Source organism: Carassius auratus, chromosome 2 (assembly GCF_003368295.1).
Source record: "Carassius auratus strain Wakin chromosome 2, ASM336829v1, whole genome shotgun sequence".
Lineage (NCBI taxonomy): Eukaryota > Metazoa > Chordata > Actinopteri > Cypriniformes > Cyprinidae > Carassius > Carassius auratus.
In genome coordinates, this window is record NC_039244.1 from 18,310,673 (window position 1) to 18,333,218 (window position 22,546).

The 22,546-nt window shown below is 35.8% G+C and overlaps 1 protein-coding gene across 1 annotated transcript in view; it reads right to left on the reverse strand.

The window, feature by feature from the left end:
- The window catches only part of LOC113040761 (astrotactin-1-like), a 100,480-nt gene that overhangs the window by 48,149 nt on the left and 29,785 nt on the right, over positions 1–22,546 (reverse strand). Inside the window, exon 5 of the mRNA XM_026199019.1 lies at positions 21,458–21,646. Coding sequence (XP_026054804.1) covers positions 21,458–21,646 — 189 coding nt within the window. The remainder of the gene's footprint in view (positions 1–21,457; positions 21,647–22,546) is intronic.

Consider the following 22,546-nt stretch of genomic DNA (forward strand, 5'->3'; position numbering starts at 1 on the left):
GCGTTGACGCTCTCCAGACGCAGAGAAACTCAACATTTGTACATAAACACTACTCTAAAGCCAGCTGCCCATCTTTGGCCCAAGGTTTTTATTGGGCCAAAATACCCTGGCCGTTAAATAAAGGTGAGGCACAATCAAACACCTGAAGTGACAGTGGAAACGCGACTGGCCCTTGCATGCACTAGCAAGCCCGCTTTTGGCCCAATACTGGAAATGCGGCTATTGACATGTTTGTCATTCTAAAAGACCACCAAATGGGAAGATTGACTGCCAACTTTCAAACCATGGTGTTCTTTACATAGTTTCAGCCTCCAAAGCATGGCCCACCAACTACTGCAAAAAGCTCACACAGCTGGAATGAACTTTCTGTCAAGCTCTAATTTGACTGGATGACATTATACAACCTTCAGGAGTAAAACCACACAATGTTTTTAGTCAGTCTACTGAAAAGTTTTGTTTACAAGGTACCAGGTTGATAGTAAGAGCCATGAGGCTAATCACAGAATTTGCCAAAATTCACTAGACTAGAGACATCAAATGTTTGAATGATACTCAGACTTTAATTTGAGGACTTTAATTTGAGGAGCTTATTAGGAAGTCAAATACATGCTGTGCAAATGCAAAAGAACGTAAATTATTTTTATTTTTTTACTTAGTTATTGATATTTTTAAGAGATTCAAGGCATCCTTTATCATTAAGTATCTTGAATCAATTCCGTTGCTTTTAAGTGAAATAATGGGTCGTCTCAACCATAACTTCTAAAAAGCCCCGTAGAAACCAAGGCAGAACACTGTATAACACCAGTTACGGCTCTTTCACTCTGTTTGGAACGCTCAAACTGAGTTACGGCATTCTGATCAGCAACCGAATACTGATAATGTGGAACTTACTGCCGTTTGCCTTGGTGTGACTTCTCTCGTTTTGCAGACAATGCAAAGTTAGAGTACATTAACTCCAAAATAGGGGTAAAAATCAAGTTTGAGCTTACAATTTTTTTTAATGTAGATCACTTTCCTTACTAAAACATTTAAAGAGCCACACAGATGGGAAATCAAAAATTACCTGTATTACAGTGTATGATGTAGCTGTCCATCAGTGTAAACAATATGCAAATAATTAAACCAAAAAGTACACGATTTATAAAGTTATATTTATAAAGTTATATTTATAAAGTCGTTATAGATTTCAAATCTTTTGCCCATCTCTATGTACGTCACTAGGAACACTTTGCATAATAATCTCTGCCTACCGTCTTGGGAGAAACGGAACTCTGACCTGCCCCACCTCCCCACACAGACGCTCTGGTTGGTGTGATAGCATTATGTCGAGGAGACGGTGTGTTTTTAATTGTAAAGGCAAGTTTGTTTTATTTTCACTGCCAAAGAATGAAGATCAGAAGAACCAATGGCTAAAATTCATTTTCACCACAATACCAGAGCAGTAGGCTACAACAAATCCCTTTTTCACTGATGACTGCTTTTCTAATCTCGGTGAGTACAGCGGGTTCATTACCAACTTTATTTAGAACAACGAGCATCTCCGAATCACAACGCGAAGTATGATTATGAAGTTATGTGTCGGTTTTCTCTCGAGCGTCTTATCAGTCTGCGTGCTGTCTGCAGCCTGTCTGCGCTGATCGTCATGTACAAACATGTAATTAAAATGAAGTGTAACTCCGTGAATACTCAACGAAGAGACATGAGAGAGATATCTATAGAAAGCTTGACATGTCTACTTTAAAACTAAACAAGTGCTGCCGAAAACAGATATTCTGTGATAAAGTAATCCATATGAAAACAACGCGATGTCTGTTTTTCATGTCTCCCTTTGTTATATCTAATGTGACCACGCCCCCGCGCTGAACGCGCTATTCAGATTCAAACTGAAGCGCGCGGCTTGAATACACACACATAGAAGAAAAAGCAGCGAGACTGTTCAAGTTTTTTATTTTACTGTTTGCTTTGCGGTGAGAGGAATAAGACATAATTCACCCCAAACAGATGCTAACACATAGTTTACCGTGGAGGTGTGTGCGGAACAACCAATCCAAACTGCTTATGTTAGTTGACCAATCAGAACACAGTATGCTACCGAAAGGTGGGGCTTAAGGAAACTGAATCTTTTGAACAGCTTCGCGCGAACCGTTTGGGGATCTCTGAGAATTGAGGTAATTTTAAAATGATATTTTGACAAAATGACAATGTTTTTTAACCTTGGATGGATTTAAACCTAATGTACAGGACTTATAAACAGTGATAGGAAGCTTAGAATTTTCATCTTACTGGCTCTTTAATCATTAAATTTCCAGTGTCCTACCTATTATTAATTTGGCTGGACAAGTAAAAAACTTTAAAATAATTTTTCTTAGTTTCACACTCTTGCAAGTTAATGTATTTTGCCTTTGTAGGGAAGCATACTGCAGATATTCACAAACAGAACTGAATATATTGCTTTGTTTTCGGAGTTGTCTGTGAAGTAGACTGCATTTATCATGCTACTTTTGAATAGACAGAAATTCAGTTTATAAGCACATTTTCTGATATATTTTCCCATTATTTAAATAATTTTGATGTCTTTTCTGGTGGTATAATCTATTTTAGATGAATCTACTTAAAAATGGCATGTTTCTAAGATAACTCTGCTGTATTATTTGTGTAAAAAATGTTGTTTACTTATTTACAGCCAAAACTTTCTGTATCTATAACAAAAGAGTTCCTATTCTGGGAACTGAACCAAGATCATTGGTTTTACCCTATAAACAATTCCATGTAATGGCAATACAGTCATCTTGCAGACATGTCTCCATGGGTTGTTATAGCAATGGTATGCCAAATGTCAGCACAAACCTTCAAGGAGCATACTAGAAGTATGAAGAGCTGGAAATTCATCCTGAGGTGCTCAGCTCACACGGTGCCTCAGATGGTGTATAATGTCCTTTATCTTCACGCTGCATACTGTGCAGTGTAGGGTATAGAATTGGTGCACATGTAGTTCTCAGCATTTGATGACAGCAGTTCTCTTGCCGAAACATCTTTTTATTGTCCTATTCCTACCTGAGATGTGCGTGTCATTACAAAAGTGTCATGTCCTGAATGAAAAAAAAAAAAAAAAAAAAAAAAACCCACAAGATTTCAAATCTGACTGAAACAATGCTGAAAATCTGGAATATTGTTCCATAAAATATTATTATTATTATTTCTGTTTTGCCTGTTTTGATGTACACTGATTTTTTATTATAAATAATTACATTTCTAAATAATTATTCTGGTATTTTAGACTTTACAATGTGACATTAAATGTAATAGTACAAGTACTTTCTGAGTGAAAACTGTAAATGATTGAAAATGTAAAAAAAAAATAATAATAATAATAAGTAAACTAATTCATTTAAAGTATGAGCAATACAGTTGTGCTGTTCCCATCATTATGATTTCATAATTCCTATTCTATTTACTTTTTTCTATTCACTACGCAGTTTCCTGAGTTTTTGTCCATCGAACAAAGACACTAAAAGACCCCGAATAAGGTCAGAAAGTATACAAATCAGATATGCCCTCAGAAATATATATATATATATATATATATATATATATATATATATATATATATATATATATATATATATATATATATATATATATATATATATATATATATATATATATATATATATATATATATATATATATATATACAGATGTCCACAGCATTGAGTGACAGATGATCAGCTTTTCGTTAAAATGAATATATATTTTGGGGTGAAATAAATTCTCTCAGCTTGCCCTAGAGAGAAAACAGCATGATTTTCACATTTTGTCACATCTAAGTCATGCTAACAATATTCAGAGCCAAACCCCTTGGCTGTTTGAGACATTACAGGCGGTCCAATGCTTACAGCAACACCTGCTGTTCTTGCTGCTTACACAGCAGAAAGCATAGCTACAGCTTGTGGGAAACGTATAGCAAAATGACTGCCTACTTTACTTAATCATCATCATGAAGTACTCTGTGGAGTGTAATAATAATATGTAAGATGTTATATATCACATCACCTGCTGGACTCTTTACTGCATGTGTTTTCTGTCCCACCCCCAGGATCTGCACTATTGAACACACAGGGTGAATGAAGAGAGTGAGCGGGCATATATACATTATTTAACAGTCCCTTTCCATAGTCCCTGTGTTCTAATAATTCCAAAGTATATCCATGAGTGTCCTTACCTCCCTTAGGCCCTTGCTGAACTGACACCACGCGTTTTTTTTGTGTTTGTGTGAGTGTGTGTGGGGGGGTTAATGCATTAATTATGCTATGAAGAGTGATGCACACACACACACACACACACAAATCACCTAGAGATCAGAGACAAAATGAAAAAGATTTCACATCTCAAATTATGCTAGTAGTAACCCAATCACAATATCAATAGGATGCTTGGATTTCTTTTGAATAATTAGAATAATTGTCAACTATGTATGACAACTCAGGTTATGAACTAATCCTCAACACTTCTACTGAAATGTTGCAAAACTGTACAATAAAATCTAATCCAAAAAGCCATTTAGCTTTATTATAATTGCTGCCTTGCATAGAAGAAATTACTGTTAACAAACAGATCCTCTATGGCAACACTTCCAGGCAAAAAGTGCAGTGTGAGTGGTTGAAACACCACATGTAAAAAAGAATTAACTTTTTCTCAGACAACTACAATTTCAGCTGTTTTTAATTTCTGAAGCGCAACCGCTTTGGCAAACAAATGGCAGATTTAATCTAAGTGTGATAAAATATGTAGACCACTAACAACTATAAATATGTATTCACTCTAACTTTATAAATCAGTATCAAAAAATGTATCAAACATAAAATGAAACAAAACAAAAAAAGTGCTTAGCAGATTTAAACTACAGTATATAAAAGGTCCATAAAAGGTATATAAAAGACAACAGATAGCCCTGTTTAATCCATAATTATTTTCACTTTTATATGTAAACCCCCCTATGAATCACCACCTTACTTTCAGAAAAAGTTTAATACAAGACAACAAAATCACAGCACTAGGATTTTGACAAACTGATCAATCAGCGTAAAAGCCTTCAGACTCACTTTAATGTTTACTCGTGCCCTTCAAAGGAAAGCCCAGCAGACTGACTTTCAGCAAGACACTGCAAAATATCTTTCATTGAACAGAGCTTAGAACAGACAAAGACTGACTGATCACGATGTCACAAACAATAAAATGTCACAACAAGACAACAAGACAACACTCTGAACAGCACACAGGGAGACAGGAACCATTGCTAGCATTAGCACCGTTGTGAAGCAACGGGACTAGACTATTTTGATTTTAGCAATGTAGGACTGGCGCAGAGAACATTTAAAATTCAAAACTGCAGCAGAGATGTCAAACATCTCCTCAGTGAATTATGCTGCCTTCTGAATATAAAAGTACACGCTAAATAAATAAATTGAAGATAACTAACACTGGAAATAGTTCAATTGTTCTGTGGGGAGAAAAACATGGCTAATATCTGAGAATGTAAGAGCTTGAGGCCAATAATAATAATAATAAAAATATATTTATGTTATGGATACAACTATACTGTGCTTTTAAATGAATAGTATACTCAAATATGATAATTTTTTATTATCATCATGTTGTTCCAAACTCTTGGCTGTATTTCATCTTTTAAACCCAAAAGGAGAAACAATGTTTGGGCTGCTTTCCAAAAGAAAGTCAAAGATGACCAGGAAGAATAGAGCTAATAATATTTGTTTATGACATTGATCATAATATGACATGATTTTTGAGCACCACATTAGCATATTAGAATGATTTTTAAAGGATCATTTGACATTAAAGACTGGCTGCTGAAAATGTTACTTTGCCACCAAAGTATTAAATGACACTTTTATTCAATTTATTAAAGGGGTCATAAAATGGAGAATCAAAATGTTTGTGATACTGACACATATGAGAGGTCACTCTATATTAAAATCATCCTGCAAGTTTCAGATCCCAAAACTAACTTTATTATTTTCTACCCTTTTTTGAAACACCTGGATCTGAAATCAGGAGAATCTTGACATCACAACTGTCCTCAGAGTGTCCCTTTACATGCTTTAGAATATTTTGTAATATTATACAATAATACCAGTAGACTTGCCATGTAGTAATTAGGAGAGTGAAAAACACATTCAGCTAAACATCGTTTCTCCTCCAAATATGAAAGTCATATAGTTTTGCAACAACATTAGGGTTAGTAAATAATGAACTATTTTCAGTGAACTATCCCTCTGAGCAAACAAAATACACATCACAGCCTTCAAATATCAGATTTGCACGCATGCAATTTGCATTTTTGCATAACACATAATTAGGTAATCAGCTGAGTCACAGTGACATGAAAGACCCAGCCGGTTTTTCGCAGCTGACTGCTATCTGTCAAAGCAGAGATTGGCAGTGAAAGTGATGGGAGCGCTCTATCACTAGATCTAATGAAATCAGCTGGCACCACCCTGCGCTCTGAAATATGACACCCACTCTTGCCGGGCCATTAACACCAGCTGTGTGTTGGCTGGACTGGAGATGATCAACGCTGTGACACATGCACATCCCACACACACACACAAATGCTCGCAGGTATGCAAATGCAGGAGTTATTGGGATGGAGGCACCTAGTCTGCAGGGAATTATGGACTAGAGCAACTGCACTGTAGAATGGGAGGCCGTTTTCGATCACATTGTTTTGAATTCCAAGTATAGTTTCTTAATAAATTACAGTTCTACTTGCAATAATCATGTTCTATTCTGACCCCACTATGCTAACAGAGGCTGCAAAAATGGGATGTAGCCGCTGTGTCACCTGAAGCGCAACTTTCCGAACACTAAATGAGGCTGCAGTAACTGCAATGAACAGAAGAGGGCAATTTAGCTGCATCCAAGCCCAACATGAAGGTAAGGGAGTTGAGTAACTTTCTTGAGCTTTCATTTCTTCCACTTTTCCCCCCTCTTTCTGCTCAGCGACTAGCGCTCACTGCCAATTGCAGTCCTGTTTTTATTGCTCTGTATAATTAGGACATCCTTTAGATGACTTAAGTCAGACACAAAGATATAAATCCCCTTGTTAATTTGGAAAGAAGAATCAGCGGCGCTCATTATGATTAAATTAGCAGAGATCTGCCGGGTGGCTGAACCTTTCTGGCATGATTGTGATCATGAGCTCCAAACATCGGACTGCACTTTTCCTTTAACCACCATTAGCATTCTGTACCTAATCTCAGATTTATCACTGGTTTAAAAGGTCTCCCTTTAAATAATCAGCTATTTAATCATGATAATAATGCTATATAATTTACACAAATTGTTTTATACAGTATTTCAAATCTTTTGCACTGTGAAAACACCCTACATTGTATTAAATCATATTCTGAATTTGAAGGTGTTGGACTGCATTCTGGCATTGATTAAACTACTCATGAACTTGAATGGGAGCATATTTCTTTAAATATGGGACCACAAAATGAGAATGCAGTTTGGAGCTTGCACATTGTTCCTTCAGATGATGTTTAGTGTTGCCATTATACCATACAGCCATGCAAACCAATCACTTGAGCTGGCTGGTGATACCATTTATAGATCCCCTACCATGTGTAACAGTTGGTAATTATGGGCATTTTTTGGCTTCCTCCACACACAAATAAGTCCAGATGTTGGGAAGCATGTGAAAGATGACCTATCAAGACCATATTACATTTTCCATTTGGATCCAGGTTTCGAGACAGGTTATAAGATTTTGTGACTCGATTCTCAGAGTCAAGACGTTTCTGAATAGCAGCACTGCCATAAATTGTAGATCACAAATAGTTTTTGTTAAAACAAGGTCACAAAGTTGCTGATTGAATTCTAAGAAATTCTGTGAGGCTACGGTGACATTTTACAACTTTCCTGTGTGGTGTCCTATTCAATTCAGCAAGAGTCATCTCACAACCACAGGTCTTATTTCCCAATCCACTTCATGTGTTTGGCATATGATGCGATTGGTTTTTGTGACCGTTCTTTATAAATCCGATGAACTCAAATAGTGGTGCTCGTCTCTGCTATTTAAAGCTGCTGATTTACTGATTTGCTAATCAAGCCAATATTACTTGCCTTTGCAGCTGCATTTGTGATGGTAAATTACATACTTCAAAGTTATTTTTGTCTGCCCTCTTCTTAGTACAGTATTTGTACAACACTTATTTTATGATGTGAAAGGACTTCAGGAAAACAAAGTTAAAGTTTGACTTCTTTCTCAACATAACAGAAATTTAGCTGTACTCATAGAATTATGTTATAAAAGCCCATTTCCGCTACATCATGCTTTGGTGAATCATAATTATGATATAAATAGTAATATTTATGAGATGAAAAATGAAATGACACGAAAAGTCAAAATTAAGATATAAAAGGTCAAAACTATGATACAAAGTCTTTCATCAATTAGCTGAGTAGCAATGGCTTAAATAAATGATTTGTTTTGTTCAGTCTCTGGCTCTTTAATTTAACCTTTCAATACTGTCTTATTTTACAAATTTTAAGGCATCTTTTTGCCTACAGGAGCAGAGGAATGCCAATGGAAATCCATTTTCACAGTGCAATGGTTGAACCAGTGAACTATAACTCAATGACAGCCAGTCACAGCACTGGATTGTGTTGATAAGACACACTTCAAAGAACTAGTGGCCTTGATGAAAAGTCTTGCACACTTTGCTCATCGCTCTTCATTTAGCACAGCAGATCAGACATCCTGACATAAACACATACAGGATCACACAGGATCACACACACACACACACACACACAAAACCTATTAATGTGAAAAGTCCATAATGCATATCCATTTGAAATATATACACACTCAGTAGACCTTTTCTAGATCAGAAACTGCAGTTCTAAATAGTTCATATACTATTAAGAAACTATAAAAAGATTAATTTATTCCTCCTTTGATCTGATATAAAATAAGAATGTTTTTCCATACCACATTGTGGTGGAGATTAATATTAAAGCTCAAACTATTTGACATCTAATTAAAATAATTGCTGCTAGAATAAATAAATAAATAAATAAATAATGAGTAAATATGTCTTAAATACATTCACACAATTTCCGTATGCACCCAAAGGCAAGTAAAAACCAAACATGACTTATAGCCAGTTAAAATCTAAAGGAAATGCAAGGTAATTGCTGTGTGATTGTAATAAAAGTTTAGTAAAAGGTGGTGGTAGTGGGGGGGGGGGGGGGGTCAATATGTGACTGCTGAAATGTCTACCCCTTAAGCATAAAATAAATCTCAAAAAAAGAAGAAAAATGTACAATGAAGAATGCTATGTTTTTCTGACAATTTGTGATGTTCGCATTATTAATTTATTATGCAGAGTCATCCTAAGGTTCAGGGAGTCTTTTTAAATGAAAAATTCTTAAAAGTGTGATTTGGAGTGAAGCCCATATGCCATTCGTGGTCTTACAGTCAAAACAAGGCTGGCATTTAAATGCAAGGACAAATCTGTTCTTTGCACGTTTAGAGAAAGATCCAGAAGGCTCTAGATGGCTTTGCTATTCAGTTGAAGGACAATCCAAATGATCTCCGGCCAAAGGTTAGGACCTCTAACTAATGCTCCTTCACCAAACCTCAGTCTACTTCTCTACGCTCTTCAGGAGCACTAACAAGATCATCGGGGAAATAGCGGATGTCCAAAAAATTAAAAAAAAAAAAAAAAAATCCATGGCTTGGAATAAAATGACTAAAGTTTTCTTATGGGAATGACCTCTAGGCTTTTAAACTCTTCATTCAGAAACTCTGAGCTTTACTTGTGGTTTAAATCTTATCAAATGTCATACTGTCACTGGTCTTTACAGATGAAAAACAGATTTTCCATCAATGTTTTTTTTAAAAAGGCCCACAAAGTTGACAAATTTTAGACTGAGCTGGAATGAGTGGAGATTTAAGATGGTTGGATTCTTTAAGCCTGAAGCTAGACTGATCTCAGCCATGAGATCATCACAAGTCATCGGGCAGATTTATTTTTAGCTTTAGTGTAGCTCTTTGTGCTTTCGTTCCCAGATACGAGCAAAATATTAAGATTGACTGTTGACTGACACACAGAAAAATGACTTACAATGTGAGTCCTGAAGCCTAAGGAGCTGAAGAACTGAGGAAAAATATGCCTGCTTTGTGGTTCTCATAAGGGTCCACACTCCACAGCTAGTGACATTTACTGATCTCTCTCCCTCCTTCTCTCATCATTGACCATTTCCTGTCCTTTCTCTATTCTTCTCTCCATAAAAAAATGCTTCTTCATAACTTAACTGAAAACGTGAAGCCTAAAAAATATTATATATGAATCTATCCACAAACACAGCTTGGATTTATGGGGTTTTGGGGGCAGCAACTGTCAAGACTCGAACATGCATCACCTGTGCAAGTTCCTGAAGGGTCAACGTGCCAGGAGCATGTACACTAACCTAGAAAACTGGACATGACTAGAATGCCTTTTTTTTTTTTGACACGGAAAAATTTTGGTTTATTCATGAAACATGATCCCAAAATAATCATCTCGGCAAGTATTCTCGTAAACCCAGTTCGTTATGTCTTAAGTGAACTAAAACAGTGGAGAAATAAATCTCATGTGCATCATTATATTGGATCATGCATCTGGTCTTATGAATACCTGCTGTTCCATAGGCGCCACCTGCTGTCAGAGAGTGACATTAGCATCTCATTCAGCCCATCTGCTGTTCCTTCAGATATGTTTTATGTAGTATAGTTTCACAAAGCTCTAGTTAGTCTATTCTGTTTTTGCTTCAAATTTCAAAACTAAACAATCGAATTACAATTTAAATATGGATTGTAATTAAAAAGCAGTGGTTGCCTCTAATTTGAAATAGAAAGCGCACAGACAAAGCCTTTGTTTATAGGAAGAGATTTATTTTTTTCTTTGAAGTTAGGTTTATGATTTTACAGATTTCAATTTTAAAAAATAAATGTGCAGCATTTTGTTGTGTAGCATCATTCCATCCCTATATGCTACTAGTTTTTGCAGGGGTATTGAAGTAAAGCGTTCTTTAAATAATGTGTAAATTAATAAAATTTTAAAGACCCATTTTTTTTTTTTTGGTATTTGAGAAATGATTCAGTCTGTCACTCAAAATTATTATGATCTTATTACTTATTATGATCTGAGCCATGAATTGTGTGATCCGTTGCACACCTTTATTCTTGACTCCATTACATTTTTGATTATGCTGATTTTTCAGCATTGAAGTTCATCCAATGTCCTTGTGTGTGTGTGTGTGTGTGTGTGTGTGTGTGCGTGTAATTCGGGCTAGTTAAATTAATTTTAGACTACAAGGAATTTTGAAATTTTGCAAGCCCTGCAGGCTTACCGTTTTGTATGATAAGCCCAGATTTTTTTTTTTTTAATGTAATATTCTATCGTCAAATCTGTAACCCCCAATGAAGATATTCAGTGAGTGAAGACATCTGCTTCCCTTTGATTTGAATTGTTTTACAGCAGAGCACCCAGAGCTCATTCATCAAGCTCCTGCAGGCACTGAGCTCCTGCTCTGCAGATGTGCAGCTCCAGGGAGCTCTTCTATGGCATCTCAGGCCAAGAGAGCAGCTTTACACCCTTTCAATCTTTTAATTAGCTTGCCGACTCTCTCACCCTCTATGTGTACAGGTCTGGCCATAAATGGACAGACCCCTTGAAAAATCTGTAATATTTTTTTTTTTCTTTTTTTTCGTTAATAGTTGTAATACGTTTTTTTTTTTATGTTTTTGAAAAATTATCTTATACTCACCAAGGATTGTTTTTATTTGATCAAAAATACAGAATATTAAATGCAGTTTATAATAAATAACGGTAATAAATGTAATTTGTTTATCTGATGGCAAAGCTAAATTTCCATCTGCCATCTTTCAGTCACATGATTCTTTAGAAATTATTTGAACATGCTGATTTGCTTATTATTCATTATAATTGATGCTGAATGAATAATAATGGCTCTTATTACTAATGGGTATTACCGTATTTTTCGGACTATAAGTCGCATCAGTCCAAAAATACGTCACGATGATAAAAAAACATATATAAGTCGCACTGGACTATAAGTCACATTTATTTAGAACCAAGAACCAAGAGAAAACATTACTGTCTACAGCCGCAAGGGGGCACTTTATGTTGCTCAGTGTAGACTACAGGAGCACTGAGCAGCATAGAGCGCCCTCTGGCGGCTGTAGATGGTAAAGTTTTATCTTGGTTCATTTCTCTCGGTTCATGTCAAATTAATTTTGATAAAATAAGTCGCACCTGACTATAAGTCGCAGGAAATACGGTCCGGAATTATAGTCCGGAAAATATAGTCCGGTAATTTATTATTCATTTTGGTGCTTAATATTTTTGAGTAAACTGTGAAACAAGTTTCTGTAAATTATGTAAATATTTCACAATATTACTTCACAATATGTACAATACACAATACTGAGTGCTAGAAACTTGTATCAAAACATAAAACCCGTTGTATACACACATATATTACATAATGCTAAACATTTGTTTCTCCTCCTTGCACACATCCTGAAACATCCTCAGACAGTGAGTAAGAATCACTTTCTTACACTGGTTTCCTGATCCTTTTCTTCCCTCTCTATGTTTTTCACCCTCAGGCACTAGTGCCCAATGCAGTGGTGGGTCGTCCTTGGCCGTTACCCTCCCACCTCGCTGTCATACAGGGTATGTAATGGTAGAAGGATGAGAGCGAGCGAAAGAGAGAGAACATGTTGGGTTTGCCGAGAGGCAAGAAAGAGCAAACATTATGAATCGTGTAGACAGTGGTTCCCAACCACATTCTTGGAGGCCTGCATGCATGTTTGCTATGTCACCGTAATCAAACACCTGATTCAGATCATCAACTCATTAGTAGATACTCCAAGACATGAATTGGGTGTGTCAGACAAAGGAGAGATGCAAAATGTACAGTGTCTGGGGGCCTCCAAGAATGTGGTTGGGAACCACTGGTGTAGGAGATGGAGGAGGCAGGAACATGGCTGTGGCTGCCGAGTTTTCAGCATAGCTTGTCTGTAAAATCTATATTTCATCTCTTGAATTCAGGATTTTATGATGTTGAGTTGGCCCTGCTATCAATAATGTATTGATCATCAAGTCAAATGTAATAAGATTAGTATTGCTGATCCCCCAAAAGCCATTTTTTCAGGTATATCACAGTGAATCTTACAAGAGTATTAGAGGAGACTCAAATAAAGTTTAAATACCTATTCAACAAAAGCTCTGAGGGAATCAATGTGATCTGTACTGTAACGGTTTAAAGCTTTGTAGCCTTGCTCTCTTTTATTTAAAGTTTCAAAACCAAAGACGCGTTAAAAACATACAAATTTGTTTCTAAATGAGTCTTTTAATCTGCTCTTGAGCAATGCTGCAGTCCAGAGTCTATCTACACTGATAATAAAGAAAGATCCTCAGACATTCTTTCAGTGCGGACACAATACAATATACAGGGAGTGCTTCTATCAGTTGAGTGCACAAGAAGGGTATCTTATTCAAAAAAGTGGAAGTCATAATCTAAAGGACTTATTGTTCATTAAAAATGACATTTATAACTGGATAGATGTTCCAATTTCTGCAATGATTCACAGATGTCAGTTTTGTCTCTTCAAATTCAAAGCAAAATGTATTCTAACACTACACAAACACTCTTTCTCACACACAAGAGGGAAAGAATATATATTATTCCCCTCTTATAAATATATATATAAGCTGTATATCTTAAAAGTTACAAAATAACAATAATAATATAAAAATATAGATCAAAACATACAAAAATTAATATAATAAAATCTAAAATAATAAAAACTCATATAAGTAACACATTTTATACAAGTTATCACATCATTTATTTATTTTAGCTGAGGCAACATTCCAGTATTTTCATTTCATTCTGCCAGTGTGTGAATATTCATAAGCTGTGTGGTCGCCTTTTTCCCCCAAACGTTCAAAAATGATTAGGTGGCAAACTTCAGCTCTGGAAGCTTTGTGCTATTTGGGGCAAGGGTACAAGTATGGTTTACCAGCCGAGTCTCCTGAGAGCTCATTACCCATACCCAAAGAGCAGGACCTTTAGCTGAGTCACAGGGGGTATTAAACCCTGCCCTGCGTCTGTTCTCCTCCTCACAGCAGTCCACAAGCACCTACCTAACACTCAGCATCTGCATTCACAGAGTCTGTTTCTGGACTCAAGGGGTCATGATCACAGATTGCCATTCATTTATGGCACCCAAGTGTAAGTGGAATTGAATGATATACATTTTTAAAAGGAAAGGTTTCAAAAAACAATGAATATAAATAAATAAATAAATAAATAAAAATGCTGGTTTCAGCATTTGCTGCTGCGGTAGTGTTCGTGGTCATGTCAGAGGCTAGCAAAGCAAAGCTAGTTTTTAGGTAGGCACGAAAACTGATTTAAAGCCATCCGTCAGAAGAGCTAACGTTCTGGTGAAGTGCAAGGTTCTTGGGAAGAAGGCAACATGGCCGATTCAACCAAGGGAAACCATGGTGTTGGAGTTATTAGACTGAAACAGCTGTGAGAGGAGGGCCATTATTTATCTGACTTTATCTAAGACACCAAAACTACCACTGTGAGGAAGGATGACTTGACTGCCCGTTTCAACAAACTATAAGCATTTAAAAAGTTATTACATTTATTTTAGAAAGCGTTGGGCTGCTTGCAAATTGAGAAAAGCCTGAGGTGGTGTAGAATTTGCTTTTATACAGTGCATCTTCACCCAGCACTCATTAACATGCAAATATTATTTTACCTTTAACCACTAATATATATATATATATATATTTTTTCTTATTTTTTAATTCTGCTATAAAAGCTGTTACATACATACATCACAACAAACTTAATTATTTACATAATTCACAGTGCAACACAGAAGAAACTAAAGTACATTCAAACAATACTGGACCCCATTTTGACATCTTTCTCAAAATATCTTCTTTTGAGATCCTAAAAAAAAAAAAAAAAAAAAAAAAAAAAAAAAAGGAAACTCATACTGGTTGGGATCAACTATCTCTTTAAAAGGACTGTGTCTGAATACAGAAGGCTCCCTCTCATTTTTGTATATACTGCCTCAAAGTTCTGTGATTTGTGTTTTTAAAGTACATTGCGTCCACAAGGACTTTTTAACATACAGATGAGATAACGCAGGGATCTTTGATCTTAAACAATTTACCTGAGTGTGGATGACAGAATGAATTATATTTTGAGGTTAAGTTACATTGAGAGCATTGACCGCACCTATAATTACTGGATGGGATAGAAGACAGAAAGTGAATAGATTAGTTCTAAAGATAAATCAGCTATCACAACAAGGTCATGAAGATTAGGAGGGTGCATGAATATAATTCACTGGAGACATTATGATATTGAGTTGAAGATGTGCCAGTGATAAGGGTCAAGTTATTTCACATTTAGCAAAGTTTATTATGTAATGTTATGTTAATATAAAAAAAAAAAAAAAAAAAAAAAAAATTAAATACAGTTTGCTGGCTTCCAGTGTGTAAAGTTTGAAAACTTCTTTGAGTTTGTTATGATGGATGGTTTGGACATGTAGAGTACGTGGTCTTCATTGCCAGTGTAACACTCATAAACAGGAAGTGTAGCTAATTGGCACTTGTCTTTTAAATGACAGCCTAATTAGTGGTTTAAAAATATTTAATAGAATGTTGGTGTGTTAATGTGTGTCTCGTGAAGGTCAAAATGATTTGCAAAATAAATAGGAATATCATAAAGTGTGCATTTTCTTTATTATTATTAGTATTAACAAATCCTACAATGGGTGATCCCTTGAGCAACATACTTAACCTCAGCAGGTAACCTCTACTTAACCTCTAAGGTACTACCCAATGTTGCTTTGCATAAATTTTCAGCTAAATGATAAATTAGTGCAACACTAATGCACGATATTTCCCCCACTGAAAAGACATGCATATCTTTTTTTTTTTTTTTTTTTTCTGTGCTTGTGAGTGTGGCGCTGGTGAGTAAACAAATTTTAAAATAACCAAGTTAGAACTGATGGTTAAGATAATATATGTATATGTATATGTATGTATATATATAAATATATACACACACACACACACACACACACACACACAGTATATACTGTATAGTAATTGTTTCTGCATATTACAATACACAATATACTTTAATGCACTTCTCATATGTTTCTCCCAAAACTATTAATAAATAAATAAACACATTAATGAAAAATAATACTGTTAATATGAATAAAGAAAAAATATGCACCTAACATTAAAATTTGAAAATGTACATATTTGTACTTTAAGGGTTTTGAAAAGGTACCACCCCAGTGACAGCTTTTGTACTTTTGTTTCTGAGAGTGAATCATAAAAATATATTTTCACACTGAATCTCTGAATTAATGTAGAAATTACAAAGATAGTATATTTTAAATATGTTTAATTACTATGTACTCTGAATGAAGGCAAGTATGGGTTAGGATATTATTTAGTATGGGTTTCTGAGCATAAAATGAAGAAATCTATTCATCCAATATTACAATAAAATTTGTGTCATACAGGTGCGTCTCAATAAATTAGAATGTTGTGGAAAAGTTCATTACAGTAATTCAACTCAAATTGTTCAACTTGTGTATTAAATTAAATGCACACAGACGGAAGTAGTCGAAGTCCTTGGTTCTTTTAATTGTGATGATTTTGGCTCACATTTAACAAAACCCCACCAATTCACTACCTCAACAAATTAAAATATTTCATAATACCAATACAAAATAAAAAATAAAAAATAAAAACATTTTAGTGAATTATTGGCCTTCTGGAAAAAGTATATTCATGTACTGTATATGTACTCAATACTTGGTAGGGGCTCTAATTACTGCCTCAATTCGGCGTGGCATGGAGGTGATCAGTTTGTGGCACTGCTGAGGTGGTATGGAAGCCCAGCTTTTTTTGACAGTGGCCTTCAGATCATCTGCACTGTTTGTTTTTTTTGTTTCTAAGTTTCCTCTTGACAATACCCCATAGATTGTCTATGGGGTTCAGGTCTGGTGAGTTTGCTGGCCAGTTAAGCACGCCAACTTTTGGTGCTTTTAGCAGTGCGGGCAGGTGCCAAATCCTGCTGGAAAATTAAATCAGCATCTACAAAAAGCTGGTCAGCAGAAAGAAGCATGAAGTTCTCCAAAATGTATTGGTAAAGGGGTGCAGTGACTTTGGTTTTCAAAAAACACAATGGACCAACACCAGTGACATTGCACCCCAAATCATCACAGACTGTTTAAACTTAACACTGGACTTCAAGCAACTTGGGCTATGAGCTTCTCCACCCTTCCTCCAGACTCTAGGACATTGGTTTCCAAATGAAATACAAAACTTGCTATCATCTGAAAAGAGGATTTTGGACCGCCGGGCAACAGTCCAGTTCTTCTTCCCCTTAGCCCAGGTAAGACACCTCTGACATTGTCTGTTGTTCAGCAAATTCCTTGACACATCTGTGTGTGGTGGCTCTTGATGCCTTGACCCCAGCCTTAGTCCATTCCTTATGAAGTTCATTCAAATTCTTGAATCGATTGTGCTTGACAATCCTCAGAAGGCTGTGGTTCTCTGGGTTCGTTGTGTATCTTTTTCTTCCACACGTTTTCCTTCCACTCAACTTTCTGTTAACATGCACAGCACTATGTGAACAGCCAGTTTTTGTTGTTGTTGTTTTTTGGCAATTAATCTTTGTGGCTCATTGTAAAGGGTGTCAATGATTGTCTTCTGGACAACTGTCAGACCAGCAGTTCTCCCCAGGATTGTGTAGCCTAGTGAACCAAACTGAGAGACAATTTAGAAGGCTCAGGAAACCTTTCCAGGTGTTTTGAGTTGATTAGCTGATTGGCATCTCACCATATTCTAATTTGTTGAGGTAGTGAATTGGTGGGTTTTTGTTAAATGAGAGCCAAAATCATCACAATTAAAAAAAAAACAAAGACTTAAACTACTTCATTATGTGTGCACTGAATTTATTTGATACAAAAGTTTCACAATTTGAGTTGAATTACTGAAATAATGTATTTTCCCACAACATTCTAATTTAATGACCTGTAATCTTTAACATTTAATAGGATTACACTTTTACAGAGCATAAAAAATATTATAACTTTTAATTCAAGTAAACATCTTCACATAAACCCATTATTATTACAAAAATAATATTTTTACTTTCAGCAATGGGAATTGCTATGTTAAGTGCTTGAAATAATATCAATGCATTAAACAAACAAAACATTATACACACAAACACACACGCACACACACAAGTTATTTATGACAGTGTTAAAATAAACAATTGTATATGGCAAATCTCACATAATTTGGTTTTGGATGAATTTATTGAAAAATCTCCTCTTCTGGGTGATCGTTTGACCGGACAAATTTGATTAAATATGTTGGTCTTTCCAGCAGGATTAATACTGCTGCCACATGGCCATTAGCACAAAATGCTTTTAGCAGAACATGGTGTACTCACAGACACCTCAAATATAGATTTTCTAAACCCAACAAAAGCCACTTCCACAAATGAGTGTTGGATTATCAAACTGCAGAGCACCCACAGCTTTCATTTTGCTTTCATTTGCCTTGCAATCGCTTTTACCGTAAGTTCTCTTTCAAAAAGGGAACTCAGTCTGTGTCTTCAAGAGGGAAATGTGGAATGCCTACGGATGAGCTGTGTCTGAAACATGAGTCGAAGCATGAAAATGGTTAAAAAAGGGCTCAATCCGAAATTGCCCCATATACCCTCATTCACTGTTCCCTATATTAGTCCCCTAATACAGTTCACTTAAAGCATTATATGAAAATTAGTGAATTTGCATGCTTTTGCATAGTTTGTGCTTGCTGTTTAATAATCATTAGAAACTGGCAGCTCTAGTAGTACAAAGGATTTATCTGGAACTATGTCATGGAACTTGTGTATAAACACTAATTAAACAATTTAATAATCAATTTACATTGAATTTATACCTGTATTGTATGACACCGTACCATGGACAAACATTTGTAAAATGAAAATATGGATGAATGAATCTGCTGCGGATGCCATCTTCTGGTGAGATACAGTAATTAATTCGCACAGTGCATTATGGGTTTTCTCTAGTTATTGAGCATACAAAAGTTGGACACTCGTTGTTGCTGTACATAGTGGGACTGAATGAGCACATTAAATAATGTCCACTAAGGTTTTGGACACTACTAAAAATGGCTGTACCCTCATATAGTGGACTATTTAAGAGTATGGGGTGATTTAAGACACAGGGCTTGACATTGGTAGGTGGCAGCCTTTGCCAGTGAGCCTCCTTACAAGATATCTTGAGCATGGGGCGTTGTTGGCTCTCCTCTAGATTTGAAGAGTCCTCCACTCTTGGAGCTCGGCTAGGCAGTAGAGTAGTATGTTAAGTTATGGGCTCTCTGGGATCCTCCTTGGCTACTGACCTTAGTGTGGAGTGTTGCTAGCCCACCTCTCATTAAAGATCTCATGTATTTTGCCCTCCATTCTGCAGAGTTTCGTGGGCCAGTTAGCTCTGAGTGTTAGGCTCTCTGTGAGCCTCCTTGGATGCTGCCCTGAATAAGAACGTATAGGCTTCCTCTCCCCGTTGAGACTCCCACTGTTGAGAGGCTCCAGTCTATGATCGCATTGCTGGTGCAGGGGTGAGGACCTCTATGAGTCTTTGACTTAGCTCAGCCAATAAGGCACTCATCCCTTCAGCATGCAGTGTGGGTATAAAGTTCCACATAGTGCTCTCTAGGAGACTTGGCGCAAGTTCCCTTTCGAAAAGGAAATGTCTCCGTTTTCACATGTAACCACCCTTAGGATATGGAATAACAGACTGCATCCCTTTGCCATTCTTTAGGCATTTCTGCATACATCTCCTTCAGACAAAAAAGTGGATGATATATTTCACAGATTTATTTTTCATTTATATTCTTGTCTTGGCCACACCAGTTGTGATGTCATAGGCTGCTGCCTGCCAATGTCAAGTTCATTTCCGTGTTTAGCCTCATGCTTCAGACACCGGTTATATCAGAAGCATTTCCCATAGTGCCCTCTAGGGGACAAAGCGTCTTGTTCCCTAACGTCTGGGAACCATGGTTACATGTATAACATGAGACATTATAATTGAATACAGAAGAGTACAGACTAAGCCTTGTCGTATAACCTTGGTGCCTATTTCTCAAAGAAGAGCTTGCTTGGATCACAAAGCACTTAATTCATGTTCACGGCACTGCTATTTCATGAATGCCCAAGGATGCATTGTTAATAAACTAACCATAAGCAGAGAAACCCAAACCATCCTTGGCTGAATCACTCTATGGACTATCTAGCCCATCTCTAGTGATTCTTTATCTGTTAATGTCACACTTTTGTTTTCTTTCCAAATAAGTTCCATCCTAACTGACCTTGTTCATACTGTATATATGGGCTCAGCTGAGTGGAGCTGAAGCATAAAAACTAGGTGAGCCTGCCCAGGAGCCTTCCAAGTACGGAGCAGCGCTGGCCTGCATTCAGCTTTAGCCAGTCAGCCATCTCACATCTGCCCTTGCCTCCTTTTATTGGCTGAACAGATGTGACCAACCTCCCGAGGGCTGTGTTGAGTTTTACTTCCTCAGCTCCTGTCAACATCCTTTCCCAAATGGACTTTATATTATGACAAAACCAAACCTTGGGCGCCATGGGTTAAACTTCTATCTGCATGTCTAGACAATTATTTATTTTTTTAAATCGATTCCTTATTATTATTTATTTAGACCTGTATAAATATTAAATTAACATTTACAAAACATCTGCATAATTTCTGGACAGATAAAATAGTTTAGCTTTGTTTATCTCCTCAGAAACTGTCAAGGTTTATCTACTCATAAAATAAAATAAAACGGTGCACCCTAAAGCATAAAAACAATGATTCTCATTTACTAACCATGGGTAAAACCAGTGCATCTTCATACAGAAAAAATTATTTATAAGTCACATCTGTCCTATTTTTAGGATAATACTAACAACTTGAATTACTTAAAATAATAATACAAAGAATTTAGGAAATATTGTATGGTTACTTTATTTTTTTTTCTACTGCTGCTAGTGCTACTACTACAACTACTACTACTATTGCATAAACAAGCAGCCTTTGCACAAGTCAAATTATTATTAATAGTATTATTATTATAAATTAAATAAGCAGTTTTAAAATAAGTCTTATTATTTACAAAACAAACAAACATACATCTGTGCACAGTATGCAACTTTTATGCGCTTTTTAGTGAACAAGATCCAATAACCAGCAAATTGAATCTTTTAAATTCATATTTATACAGCTTACCTTTGCTGATGTCCTGATACTCCAACCACAGCTGCCGTTGGACTTGTTTGTTGGGATACCATATGGTACAGGATTCCTCAAAGCCATACGCTGCCTCCTGGATAAAATGGTTGCCAAACTCTTTTAAAATGGACACAAAGTCACTACGCAGGGTGGCCCCATCCAGTGAATGAACTGCTGAACTGAAGGCTGAAGAAGAATGTGATGTGTGAATTTAGATGTGTGAGAGGTTTTAGAGTATTGCATCAAACTTCAATTTCATCTCAATCAAAAACAGAAGCTGCATTATAGATCAAACAAAAGAGAAAATTTAAAATTATGTGGATCTATGAGAATTACAAAGCTTTATTATTGCATGCTGGTTTTCAGTGCAGCTACAATACGCATGAAGGATTCAAAACTTTATTGTCAAAGATTTATTACTGTCTTTACTTTCCATATTCAACCCAGTTCCACATACTGCAGTACACATAACAAAGCAAAGAGTGAAAACATGATTTGTCAGTGCTCTGTGTGACATGTTATCTGGGGAAACAAAGGAAGGATAAACAACAAGGTCTCACAGAGCTTTTGAGTGGGCTGATGTCTGAGATTTTAAAAACTTTTTTTCTTGCTTTTTTCTAACAGAATATCCATAATAAAACTTAAATGTAAACTTTTAGTCACATAATTTAAATTTCCCTGAAGTACTTTAGAATATAAATTACTTGTTTACATGCACTGAAGACCTCTGAAACTTTTGTCAGACAACATAATTCAATTTGTTTGCATGTTAACAAAACATTGTTCATTTAATAAAAACATTTAATCTGTACCAGCTTTACCACACTATAAAGCTTTTGAACAGTAAGATTTTTTATGTTTTTTTTTTTTTTAAGAATTCTCTTATGCTCATCAAGCCTGCATTTATTTGATCCAAAATACAGCAAAAGCTGCAATATTGTGAAATATTTTTTACTATTTAAAATAACTTTTTTCAAACATTTGTAAAATATATTTTCAAATGTAATTTATTCCCTTCTATTTTAAAGATTAATTTTTAGAATCATTTTTCCAGTCACATGATGCTTCAGAAACTATAACTTTTTC